The sequence below is a fragment of the Zootoca vivipara genome, chromosome 13 (assembly GCF_963506605.1).
Source record: "Zootoca vivipara chromosome 13, rZooViv1.1, whole genome shotgun sequence".
NCBI classification, from domain to species: Eukaryota; Metazoa; Chordata; class Lepidosauria; order Squamata; family Lacertidae; genus Zootoca; species Zootoca vivipara.
Window position 1 is genome coordinate 26,112,204 of NC_083288.1, and position 11,933 is coordinate 26,124,136.

General features: G+C 47.7%; 1 protein-coding gene across 7 annotated transcripts in view; it reads right to left on the reverse strand.

Annotated features, from left to right (window-relative positions):
- The window catches only part of CDK12 (cyclin dependent kinase 12), a 91,448-nt gene extending 80,059 nt beyond the window's left edge, over nucleotides 1-11,389 (reverse strand). For 4 of the 7 annotated variants that reach the window (XM_035134482.2, XM_060281506.1, XM_035134480.2 and 1 more), the window contains exons 1-2: nucleotides 9,230-11,388; nucleotides 1,062-1,931 (exon numbers count right to left, since the gene is read on the reverse strand). In XM_035134482.2, the coding sequence (XP_034990373.1) occupies nucleotides 1,062-1,931; nucleotides 9,230-10,290 (1,931 nt within the window). In that variant the 5' untranslated portion in view covers nucleotides 10,291-11,388. Of the gene's footprint in view, nucleotides 1-1,061; nucleotides 1,932-9,229 lie in introns of all 7 variants that reach the window. The other 3 variants (XM_035134481.2, XM_035134479.2, XM_060281507.1) reach the window with 2 other exon arrangements.
- Nucleotides 11,390-11,933: the final 544 nt, after the last annotated feature.

The following is an 11,933-nucleotide window of genomic DNA, read 5'->3' on the forward strand; positions in this document are numbered from 1 at the left end:
AAATAGGAAACTAGGGTTAACAAGAAGTTTCCTAGCTTAACTGTTCAAAGCAGCAAACTGAAGGGCTAAACAGTCATGCATTTCTCAGATGAATGAACCAAGGCAAGGTAGTCTGAACCTGACTGCCAAGTCCGTTAAAGAGACAAAATTGAGGCCAGTAGCATAAACCTGACGCACTTAAACTGTTGCTAACTGGGGATTTTTTTCCAAGCTGGCCACATAAGTGAGGCATTCTGAACAAGGGACCAACACCCAAACAAAAATGTAGCTTTATATATACCAGGGGTCGGCAAGGTTTACCTTGCCTAGCCCAGTTCACTCCAGCGGAGATCCCTCTGTGGACCTGATTGTGCGCACGCATAAGCGTGCCTACCTGCAATTTCCACCATCTGCGTCTGCGCAGACGCGATTTCTGGCATCTGCATCTGCACAGAAGATATTTCTGCCGTCTGCACATGTGCAGACGCAATTTTCAGCACAGCAAAAGTGAGTCCCCGTGGCATGCCGGTTTAGCACAGTGCGTGGGGACTCGCCAAGCGGGCGGCTAGTGGGCTGGTTAAACGACCTGGGTGGGTCGCTTGTGGCACTTGGGCTTTAGGTTGCCGACCCCTGATATATGCTATACAAGGAATAGCGCTGGTGTACAACCAATCATTCATGTCAGCTAAATCCAGTACTATCCTGACTGGCAACAGCTGTCCAGAATTTCAGGCTAAAGCCTCTTTCAGCTCTGTTACTCAAGCAAAGATCTTTTATTCAATATGCTCTAATCTTCCATTTCCTGCAAGGGAGCCCCAATCCTAACCATCCCACTAATTTAGAAGGCTGTTTTACACGTTCCATATACCTGGTATCCTCTCCATACATTCCAAAGCTGCTTTCTACATCTGGGGCCTTGAGTTTTTCTTCACGATCTGTGCCATTTTCAGAAAGCTAAATCACATTTCAAACACCAGATTTTTTCATTTGCAATGAGAAATGAGCAGATACACGAATTCTAACAATTCCTGGTCCATAATATTACCAACCCTTTGTGGAAGAGGTATGGTTATTCCCCTTACCTATCCATGTCATCTTCCCCAGGCAAGACAGGTGGAAAAGGAAGCGGAGGCAACGTTGAAGTTTTCAGATGCGGAACAGCAGTTGTCACAGATACATGTGTCTTTAAGGAGGACTGCGTGGTGGGTTGAGTGTTAGCCTGAGTAGTCAGAGATGTCCTGGAGTGGGTAGACGACGGCAGACACAATGGAGGGGTGTGAGTGGCAGGTGACTGGGCAGGCGGCAGAGGGGGAATAACTGGTGATGGAGGCAAAGGGGGTAACGGAGGAGGAGCCTGAGCAGGGGGCGACGACGTTGGCAGAGGAGGTAGTGACTTAACAGAAGGCAAAAGAGGTGGGACCTCTTGCTTGGCTGTCTCTGCTTCCTTTGGAGTCACAGTTTCCTCCTTTCCGCCTGCAAGTTTCATATCTTTTGTTCCCAATGCTTTTGAGTCTTTAACTGAAGCAGGAGGTTTCTTCTCGTGGTTCTCTATTGCCTTTGTTTTTAGGGGCTCAGAAGTAGTTTTTGTCTCTGTGTTGTGCTGTGTGACATTTGCTGACTCAATGTCAGAAGGGCACTTCTCAGGTTTAGCCGTTTTTGCCTTTTTGGCCTCAACCGCTGGCTCTTTAACTTCAGCCAAACTATTTTCTTTCCTAGATAAAACACTAGGAGAGTCCTTTCTCTCTTTCCCATCAACCTTTGCTGCGGCTGCTGCAGCAGCAGCCCTCTCTTTTTTCTTTCTACTCAGTTCAGCTCCCAGGCTGGAGTTCAATGGTAGCCGGGCAGGTGAGATACTGGAATGCCGACTGCGGGACCCAGATCTCTGCTTTTTGTTATGCGAAGATGAGTGCCTCGAGTAAGCAGGACTTCTACTTCGAGACTTCACTGGCTTCCTGCGGAAAAAGAAGAGGAAAATCAGAATCTCCAAAGAACGCTATAGTCACGTTTTATGTAAAAACGCAAACCTTTAGCTCTCAAAGGGGTGGGGGGCATACTTGAAGTGTTTAGACATGGCTGTGATCCTGTGGCTCCAATGAACATTTTAACTCTTCACCGGCTTCCCCATTTGCTTCTATTAGAGGTTCTCAGCCACATTATTATTTTTTTACAACACATTAAACAATCAGTCACTGCCAAAGTAGAGGTGGACAACTTCTGGCCATGGTGTATTCGGCTCCTAGCCAACTTGCCTGGGGGCTAGAAACACTAGACCGTAGTATCACTGCATGATACACACTAGGCATCTTGGCTGAGAAAAGGCTTTGGGAAACAAAAATCTCAGCACTAAAGGGAGAGCATGTGCCAGAGTCCTCTGTAGCAAGGTAGACCACTTGCCTGCAGAATTCTTTCCTGTATTATTTTCATTGATGATGAAAGGAGCACCAGACAACTGAGGAAATAAGCTGAAGAGCAGAGCTGCCTCTGAATGGGTCACTGCTCGTCTCAAGCTTCCTCTCCATGTCTTGCTGGTACCTCTTAAGAGCCACCCCTGCCCCAGCCTCCACATTATCACAGAAACCACTGTGGTATTACTTCCTTCAGCAATAAGGAGAACTGGTCTACTCAAAAATGTCATGGGACTCTCGGGTGTGCTGCACTGACCATGAGCTGTGTTGGTTTCTGGTTCTCAAGATGGCAAGATCCAAGTTCAGCACAGCATGCCCGAGAGTCTCATGCCACTCCTCAGAGGGAATATGCTAGAGGTGGGATATGACCCATGGGTTGCCTCCTGTCCACTTAAGGCTGGACAAAATAGTTCTGCAGATCACATCTCAGGTCAATTGATCACCGTAATCTAAATCATTCTTAAACAGGAAGAAAGGAACATAAGGGGGGGGGGGGAATTTGAGTACTGTAAAAGAATATGTACTAAAACTCAACCAAATCCTGGTACCTAGCAGAAGCACTGCAAGACTTCTCTGTCTTAGCTGGCAAGGACAAGATGATGCTAAGAGCCATTTTAGTGGCTCAAAATGTAACCTTCCTGAAGATAGTGAAGTTTTATTTGGTTGCCTTATTACTTACAGGCAATTTGAAAGTTTGGGCATATATTTTACAACCACTTCTGAAAGACAGCATAACTTTTGAGACTCACGGGCAGTGCTGGAAAAATCCCAGCTGCATTTTTCACTAAATGCACAGGACTGAATGCACTGCTGCTTATGACAAGCAGGGACAGTTTGAATTAGGCCCTGATATTTGGCTGTGCAAAGACCAGGAGACTGGGGAGGAGGGCACACACAGAAGGCAGCCCCTCTCGGAGCAACCAAAAGGAGTGTCATTGATTCAGTTAGGAAACAAACTGAATTCAGCTTCAGGCCAGTCACTCTAACTTCAATCTGTGTGCACATCAGACTGTCAATAAGTAACTACAACAGGCATACCTGCCATTTCAAACTGTTCAAACTCTCTGAATGGCCTCTGACATGGGAAACGCCAGTTGGGCTCTTGGTCACTATTAGCTCACTATTCAGTTGCTATTCTGAAAGCCTCCATCAGGGAAAAAACCAGCCAGTTGCTGGGTAGGTTCTTCCCTGGGTGTGCCTCCCTTGACTGGGGCACAAATCAGATTGTCATCCCTAGAGCAGATGACCATCTCTGTTGGGGACATCCATTTATCCTACACACACAATCACCAGATGTTTTCTTGTAACTCCTTCAAGGACCCTCCAAGTCATAAATGCAAATATCCACTTGCCTAGCTTTCCACACCGAGTAAGAATCACTTTCAAGCAATCAAGCAGGGAAGCTTTGATACACTGGAAAAGAGCTTTTTAAAAAAATTTCAGGCTGTTTGAAAGCTCTATGTCGACATGTAACTCTATCCCTCCCTTTTGTTTTGACTAAGACACATCCAAAGAACTGCAAGTGGAATGTCTGGGCATCTTTTCTCGACCCTCAGAAACCTACTGTGACAATGAGGAATTCCATCATCGGCATTTTCAAACTTTTCAAGAATTAATTTATAACAGCGGACCTTCAAAAGAGTGCTCCACAGAACTTCCACAATAAGAAGACTAGAAACGGTTGTCTGAAAAGATCGTTTGTTCACCATTAACCAGTATTTCCCTGGAATGCACACAGCACTGCAGTATTCTCGGGCACACTTTAATTTCAGTGAGGTGATGGCTACACATAGCAGGCCTTACTTGCAGTCCATAAATCCAAGTATGTATGCTAAGACATTTCCCAGAATCCTCTGAAGTGTGAAGGAACTGCACAGTAGATGGGCCAATGGGGAAAGTGTTCCTACAGGTAGGGTATTTCCCATGATCTTCAACCCCACTCTCATTAAACAGCATACCTGTCTCTGCTCACTTAGGAATTTGGCTAGAAACTGGATCCACACCCCTACCCCCAGTCCTGTCCAAAGCAGGCAGCTCATTTGATACTGGGCTTCTTTGAATTCTGAAATATTTATTTAGCCCTAAGGGGTCTTTTCTTATTGTTCCAATGAAACAGTCCAGAAGCAAGAGAACATGCTTTCTATCAAGGAACATTAACTTTCTACTCCCAAAAGGAAAAGGAGGTGAACTGGAGCAAGTTAAGGGTTTTTTTAAGCACCTGGTGAGATAACGCAGCATACACATAAAGAAAAAAACAAGTCTAGAGTAGACAAAGCCAAAGAGATGAACAAGGGTGTATGAAAACAAACAGGAATGAGATTCCCCCTCCTAGGTTCATATATTTAAATATTTAAACATCTACTCTGTTCAAGCTTACTCTACCTAGTACATAACAAAGGCTCCACCATGCAATCCTTTTCATAGCAGTTTCCTAAAAGTACTTAAGGTACCCCAAGTGCTTGCAATCAGCTCTCATTATCTAGTTCTTTTTCATTAAAAAGAGATGCTCTATGCTAGAGACAATTTTCTGATAGCACTTGCTCCTTAATGAGCAGGAAATGGCAGGTGCACTTGCTCTACACTGTTTAGAAGCAGCTGCCAGGGACTGAGGAATCAACCTGCCTGACCCAAGAGAAGTTACTACTGTACAGGTGGGGAATGGTGCTTGAGAGACAGGGATTTGCTTAAGGCTATCCACAGAGTTCATGGCTTGGCAGATATGATCCCACTAGAATCTAGTGACCAGATAGCCAAAACAACAAGATGGTGACTATATGTTTGTTTAGCACTGACAAGGTGCTAGGGGCACTAGATAGAGCACAAGGAGCTTATAGTCAAATGGCAACTTTGCACATTCAAAGCCCTACAGCAAGCTTAGTGTTCGAAACTCCCATTGTTCTACGCACATTTTACGACAGGGAATTTCATAAGTGCGAGCAATTTCTGAGCTCTGGGCGCAGTACTGTGCCTAAGATTTCATATTAAAACTGCAGAGCGGAAGGAAGGAAGACCTTTTTCTTCCTCCCCACTTCCAACTACTCTGTGAAGACTGGCGAATAATACCGTGTTTCCCCCTTTTTAAGACACCGTCTTATAACTTTTTTTACTCAAAAAAACAGACGGTGTCTTATTTTCAGGGGATGTCTTGTACCTTAAGGCCTCCTCGGAAGGGCCAGGCCACTGGCTCGGGGTGCTGCTGGGCGCTCTGCGCGGCACCGAGGCGGCAGGCTGCTGGCTCGGCGCTCCGCCCAGCGCTGCTGGGCGGTCCGGACGCTCGGCGCTGCAGACCGCCGGTTCCGGCGGCGGGGGGCAGGCCTCGGGCAGCTCTCCCCCCAAAAGAAGAGGCCAGGCGCTGCAAGGCGCTCCGAGCGCTTGGCGCTTCGGAGCGCTCCGCTATGCAGCCGCCGCTTCCGGCGGCGGGGGGCAGGCCTCTGGCAGCTCTCCCCCCAAAAGAAGAGGCCAGGCGCTGCAGAGCCCTCCGAGTGCTCGGCGCTTCGGAGCGCTCCGCTCTGCAGCCGCCAGCCTCGGGCAGCCAAACAAAAAGAAAAGAGTCCAGGCGCTGCAGGGCGCTCCGAGCGCTCGGCGCTTCGGAGCGCTCCGCTCTGCAGCCGCCGGTTCCGGCGGCGGGGCGGCAGGCCTGGGGCAGCTCCTCCCCCCCCCCAAAAAAAGAAGAGGCCAGGCGCTGCAGGGCGCTCCGAGCGCTCGGCGCTTCGGAGCGCTCCGCTCTGCAGCCGCCGGTTACAGCGGCGGGGGCGGCAGGCCTCAGGCAGCTCCCCCCCCACAAAAGAAGAAGCCAGGCGTTGCAGGGCGCTCCGAGCGCTCGCTGCTTCGGAGCGCTCCGCTCTGCAGCCGCCGGTTCCGGTGGCGGGGCAGCAGGCCTCGGGCAGCCCAAAAAAAAAAAAAAGAAAAGAAGAGGCCAGGCGCTGCAGGGCGCTCCATGCGTTCACTGCAGCAACAGCAGCCGGTTCCAGGCCCCTCTGGCTGGCTGGGGCGCTCGGCGGTCTCGCATGGAGGTATGTCTTATTTTCGGGGGGTGTCTTAGATTTCACTAATGCTAAAAAATGCTGCCATGGCTTACTTTCTGACTACGTCTTAAAAAAGGGGAAACACGGTATTAGTGGGGTGGGCAGGAGAAGGACTAGCCCATGTGAAAAATGAACATAGTATTTTAGCTGCAGTTCATTCATTTTCAGCTTGTATTCTTATTATAAAAAGCGCACCTAGACATTTCTTGGTGTGTCCATAACCAAGGTTTAAGGTGCCATTTAGTTCGTAGCTTTTATATCTCAGTTTATAACACTGAGCAACTGTTGGGTGATCTGTGGTGATCTGTGATCAAAGCAGTTCCGCACATCCAGATTATGAAATAACTAACATTGGATTCTTATCTCATTATACATGATAAAACTATTTTTAGCCATCTCACCCCTTGCTTTTTCCTGTAAGACCAATTGCAGTTGTTAACAGTCGTCAACAGGTTTACCACACCTATCAGCCCATTCCCACCCTCCCCACCCTCTCACTATATATAAGGGTCTGGTGACATCTGTTTCAGTGTATCTGAATAAGTGTGCATGCACACGAAAGCTCATACCAATGACAAACTTAGTTGGTCTCTAAGGTGCTACTGGAAGGATTTTTTTTTATTTTGTTATGAAATAACTAAGTTTCAGAAATGACAAAAATGCAACCTCATTCTAAGCAAACTGAACAGGTGAAAGGTGTTGACTGGCTTTGAAAAAGGATGAGCAAGGATGTTAGTAGTGGATTCAAGATCCCCTTTTATGATTGTTAAAAACATTTTACTGCCCACAAGGTCACTTTAAGCAGATTGTAGGATGCCTGGATTCCCTTGAAGGTGATCACTAGCTGTATTCAAAAGGGATTTCTGAGGTACAGTACTGACATCTAACGTGAATGTGGTAATGGATCACAATCAAACATTTCCACACACATCTTGAGATTTGGGTTACATATACCACAACTCTCTAACGTGTATAGGGAGATTTCATATTCACCTACCGGTATTCTACCTAGACCAGGGGTTCCCAACAAAATTTTCTCGAGGACCCCTCATCGAGCCGCTATTGTGACAAGGACCCCCATTAATTCCTAATCCTAAAATTAAAAACTGAGAGCCAAATTAAGAGTCTTTTTATATTTTATACGTTTTTTACAGTTCTTCCTCTTCATCTGTAGGCCTTTGTCATTTTAACGAACCACTTTTTAACCAACGGTCCATTTTTAACTACGCGAACTGTAGCTTCCGCGAAAAACAACGCTTTGTTTACAAACACTACTGTTTTGCAAAGAGGCAGCGCATGCCAGGGAGGAGGGAGGGGAATGGAGAAGACAGGGTACCTGCGCAGTAGCGCACAAATGAAGCCGACGCGCGCAAAGCATCTTGGGGAGGTGAGCGTTAGTAGAATGCGCGCGCTGCCTCTTTGCAAAATAGTAGTGTTTGTAAAGCGCCACCTAACGGCATACAGCAGAACTACTGCCTCTATCTAATTCTAGTTTTGCGCTAGACTCTGCTCATGCAGGAAGCGGCCAAAACAAAAAATCTGTTATCATACAAAATATATTTAATATTTTTTTTATTCTAATAGCATCTTGCGGACCCCTCTGGTATAGCTCGCGGACCCCTGGGGGTCCCCGGACCACCTGTTGGGAACCACTGACCTAGACAAAAGCAGCTATCCAAGGCAGATTTAATTGAAACCAAGTTCTACTGAAGCCAGTGGAACCTGGTAACCACATAACAGGCACAAATCTTGTGAGAAATAGGTACCTTGGATACCACTGCAATTTAAGACTTTGGTTTTATTGACTTCAACCTCACTTTCTACTGCTCAATATACTTAGGATCAGGATGGAACAGTTCTCTGCAACTCTAAACCTTACTTTTTTAATTAACATAAGCAAGATTTAGTAAAAGGTGTCCATCAATTTTCCCATTCTGTGCATCTCCACCAGCTGTATAGATTAGCAACTGACATGCCACAAAATGGAACCATGGTTTGCCACTTCAGAAATTGTGTCCAAATCATGGTTCACTTTCAGAGGTCACATTTAACTCTAGTTTAGTATGATGAGGATGAGCTGCAGTAGCTTCCATTTCCCCTGTCTCCTCTTCTGGTGTAGCTCCAAAGAGCTTTTTTGTTTCCAATTTTCATTAACCACAGTTCAGTGCTTTATCTGAATCCTAAATTGTGGTTGGTGCTAACTATGATTTGCTTCAACAAGGCAGCTTAACACATGGTTTTAAGTTACTTTGTTTCAAACAAGCGCCTGTTTCTTGAGTTCAGATGACCAGACAAGCTCGTTAATCTAAACCAAAACTTCTAAACATCTCCTCAAAGCCATGCAGGAGCAGGAAGAGGAAGCATGTTATTCCAAGGTGCATTGCACTCATTCTTGTCATGCTAAACTATGGTTTAGCACAGCCTTTCCCAAACTAGTTCCCTCTAGTTATAGATGGATTCCAACCTATCAGCCCCAGCCAGCATGGTCAAAGTTCGAGAATGATGGGAGTTGTAGCCTAAAAAAATCTGCAGGGCACCAGGCTGGGGAACAATGATTCAGTGTGACATCTGAACTGAGCCAATGTCTCATTGGCTGAATGGATTTGGTTACCTTTCAAACTCAGACCCCCAATGAAATAAAGTGAAAATAATAATTATCTAATCATAAAAGTGCTGCAAGACAAGCAACAAAGACCTTGTACCCTAAACAAATCACGTTACAGGGTAGAAGCAAATATTTTTCTTATCTGACTTCAGGACACTAGCACCATCTGAACCAAAGAAGTCAAACACTTTTGATTAAGGATAAAGGCCACGCACCTGGACACAGGACTTCGACTCAGCGACCGCTTGGAAACAAAAGGACTGCTGGAGCGCCTTCGGTTGAATGGGCTAGGCGACCTTCCACTGTAAGACCCACTTCCCCTCTCGTAGCTTGATGAACGCCTCCTACTGTATGGGCTGACCGACCGCTGCCGCCTGCCGTAAGGGCTGGGAGAGCGCATATTGGATTGGTATGCAGCAGGTTCCTTGTATGGTGGGCTGACTGATGGTCTCCGTGAAGACCCACCGGGACTCTTCTTGTAGGAATCATAGTTACTGGATGTGTGTGAGCGTGGAGGGCTGAGATCATAGTCCTGCGTGTAAGATGCTCCTGAGGGGCTATCATCCTGCTTGGGACTGTCTGACCACTTGCGATGGGGACTTCTGGATTTCCGCTTTGGACTGTCCAGCGATTTGTAACTTTTAGGAGCATCCCTTTTCCGATGACTTTTGCTACGGTCTTTGTGACCGGACTTTGTCTCTCGTTCTTTCCTGGACTTTTCCTTGTGCAATTTGGCTGACCGGGACTCCTTGCTGCTGCTCTTGAGTGACTTAGATGAATGGTCATCATTCTCCTCATGCAGCTTTTTGGAGGCCCCCGACACCCTTTCTTTAGTGGAACTCAACTTGCCTGAGGAGTCTTGGTTCCTGTCCAGCCTCTTCTCCTTGTCTACCAGCTTGCTTTTCATCAACTCACGGACTCGCTTGTGTTGATGATGCCGATGCCTGTGTAGCCGGTCACTCCTTTCCGATGTCCCTTTTCTCTCATCATTCTCCCTGCGTTCCAGCTTGACGACTGCTTCATCTGAAAAGGTGTCCGAGTCCGAGCTGATATCATCATACTCCACCAATGGCTTGATCATGCTGCCGAGTGGTGCTCCAGCTTCTTGGGCCCCCATCGGCGAGTCTTTGGAATGCCTGGACTTGTGTCGTTTGTGCTTGGAGAGTCGGTGCCTCTCTTTGCTGTTTGAACTGCCACTGCTGGACACTGCTTCTTGATACAAGGACCCCCCTCCTCCTGAATCCTTCTTACCCCCATGTCTCTCTGGGTTTGGCATTCCTTCTCCACTGTGCTTGAAAAGAGGGGGGAAACCTCCAAAAACCCCTAAGTCTAAACCTCAACTTACCCGCTTCTAAAACAGAAGGGCTGCTTTCACTTTCGTTACCTTTTCCTACATTCAACCCACCCTTCTCTCTCCTACATGGGGCTGAATGTGGTTTCTTTACAAGGACCTGGGTCGACAAAGTATATTACGGGAGAAGTCGCCCCACAGGCTACCCGCAACCCTCTGAATAAGGGACAAGCAGCAATGGCAAGAATGTCCCCTGTTCTTAGACTTCAAAGGTAGGATGGAAGGAGTGGGTTGTTAAGACCCTGAACAAGTACCCTACCTCAGTTATCCACCAGTTTCAGAACATAAACACGCCAGGAGCACTAAGATGCTCTTAGGTCCCTTTGTAAATGGGCAAGGAGTTTGGGAGTTCTCCAACCTGCTGCTCACCCCCCACAAAAAGAGACCTTCAGAAAAAGACCCCACCCCACCCCCAGTTGTCTGAAGCAGGGGTCTCCCAAACAATAGGCCCTTTCGTTTCTAAGCCACTCAAATATTTAAGCAACGTGCTCCTCTTGGTCAGGGGTACCTCCTCCCCACTAACTCAAGGCCCCCGTGGAAAGAAAGATGAGGGTCGGACTTAGCTCCTACCTCAAACACCCCCTAAGTTCCTGAGAAGAGAGCACGGGGGCGGGGAGATGGTCACACCTCCACCCGCCCCAAAGCCTGGCTGTGTGGGAAAACCCCTGGGCCCCTGGGCCAAGGCGTTCCCACCGAGGGGGCTCCCCTGCCCTCAGCCTGAGTCTCAAGCGAGGCCGCCAAGCCGGGACCCCGACCTTCCTCTTTCTCCTAGTACTTCCCAGAGCGAAACGGAGCCGCTTCCAGGTTCAGGTGGGGGGAGGGGTTGGGGGAGAAGAGGAAAGGTAGAAAAGTGAGCAAGGGAGAAGGTTAGCCACCAACTCTCGCGAGAACGTGGGGAGAAATCGCCGCCGCCGTCCTCCCGGCCGCCGATGCCGTGGCTTCCTTTGCAGCCGCTCGGGGGTTCCTTCCCCCAACTCCTCTCTACCTGCTCCTCTTTCTCCAAATACCGCGAGAACACGCACATGCGCGCGTGTGAGCGCTCGCTCGCCCTCCCTCGCACGCAGGCGCACACGGTCGGAACGCAGGAGGAGGCTCGAGAAGTCTCGCGACGCCGGGCGCTGGAAGCAAATAGGGAAGCGGGGGTGGGGTGGGGGGACTGGAAGGCGGATGAAGCAAAAAAAATTTCGTAATCTCGCGGGAAGTGGTTTTATCTTTCAACAAAACTTTATTTCATTGTCACCGCAGACTACAGCATTTCTGAGGAAGGCAACTTTTAATAAGGGAAAATGCAATGTTGTTTTTATAAGGAGGGGCCATGAACTTCCATTCATTCATTTCTTCCTGTACCGTTCAACAAACTTTATTGAAACTTCTCACACTGTAGTTCTGGGGACATATATCTTTCAACAAAACTTTATTATTTATTTCCCCCCCTTGGCAACAGGAACAAACAAACTTATGAATTGCCGTTTCTTCGCCTTCTCACTTTCAGCTTTTTCAGCGAATACTTTTTGGGCCGCTTGGTAACCATGACAAAACACCACAGCTTAGCAACAGAGGTGGACAAA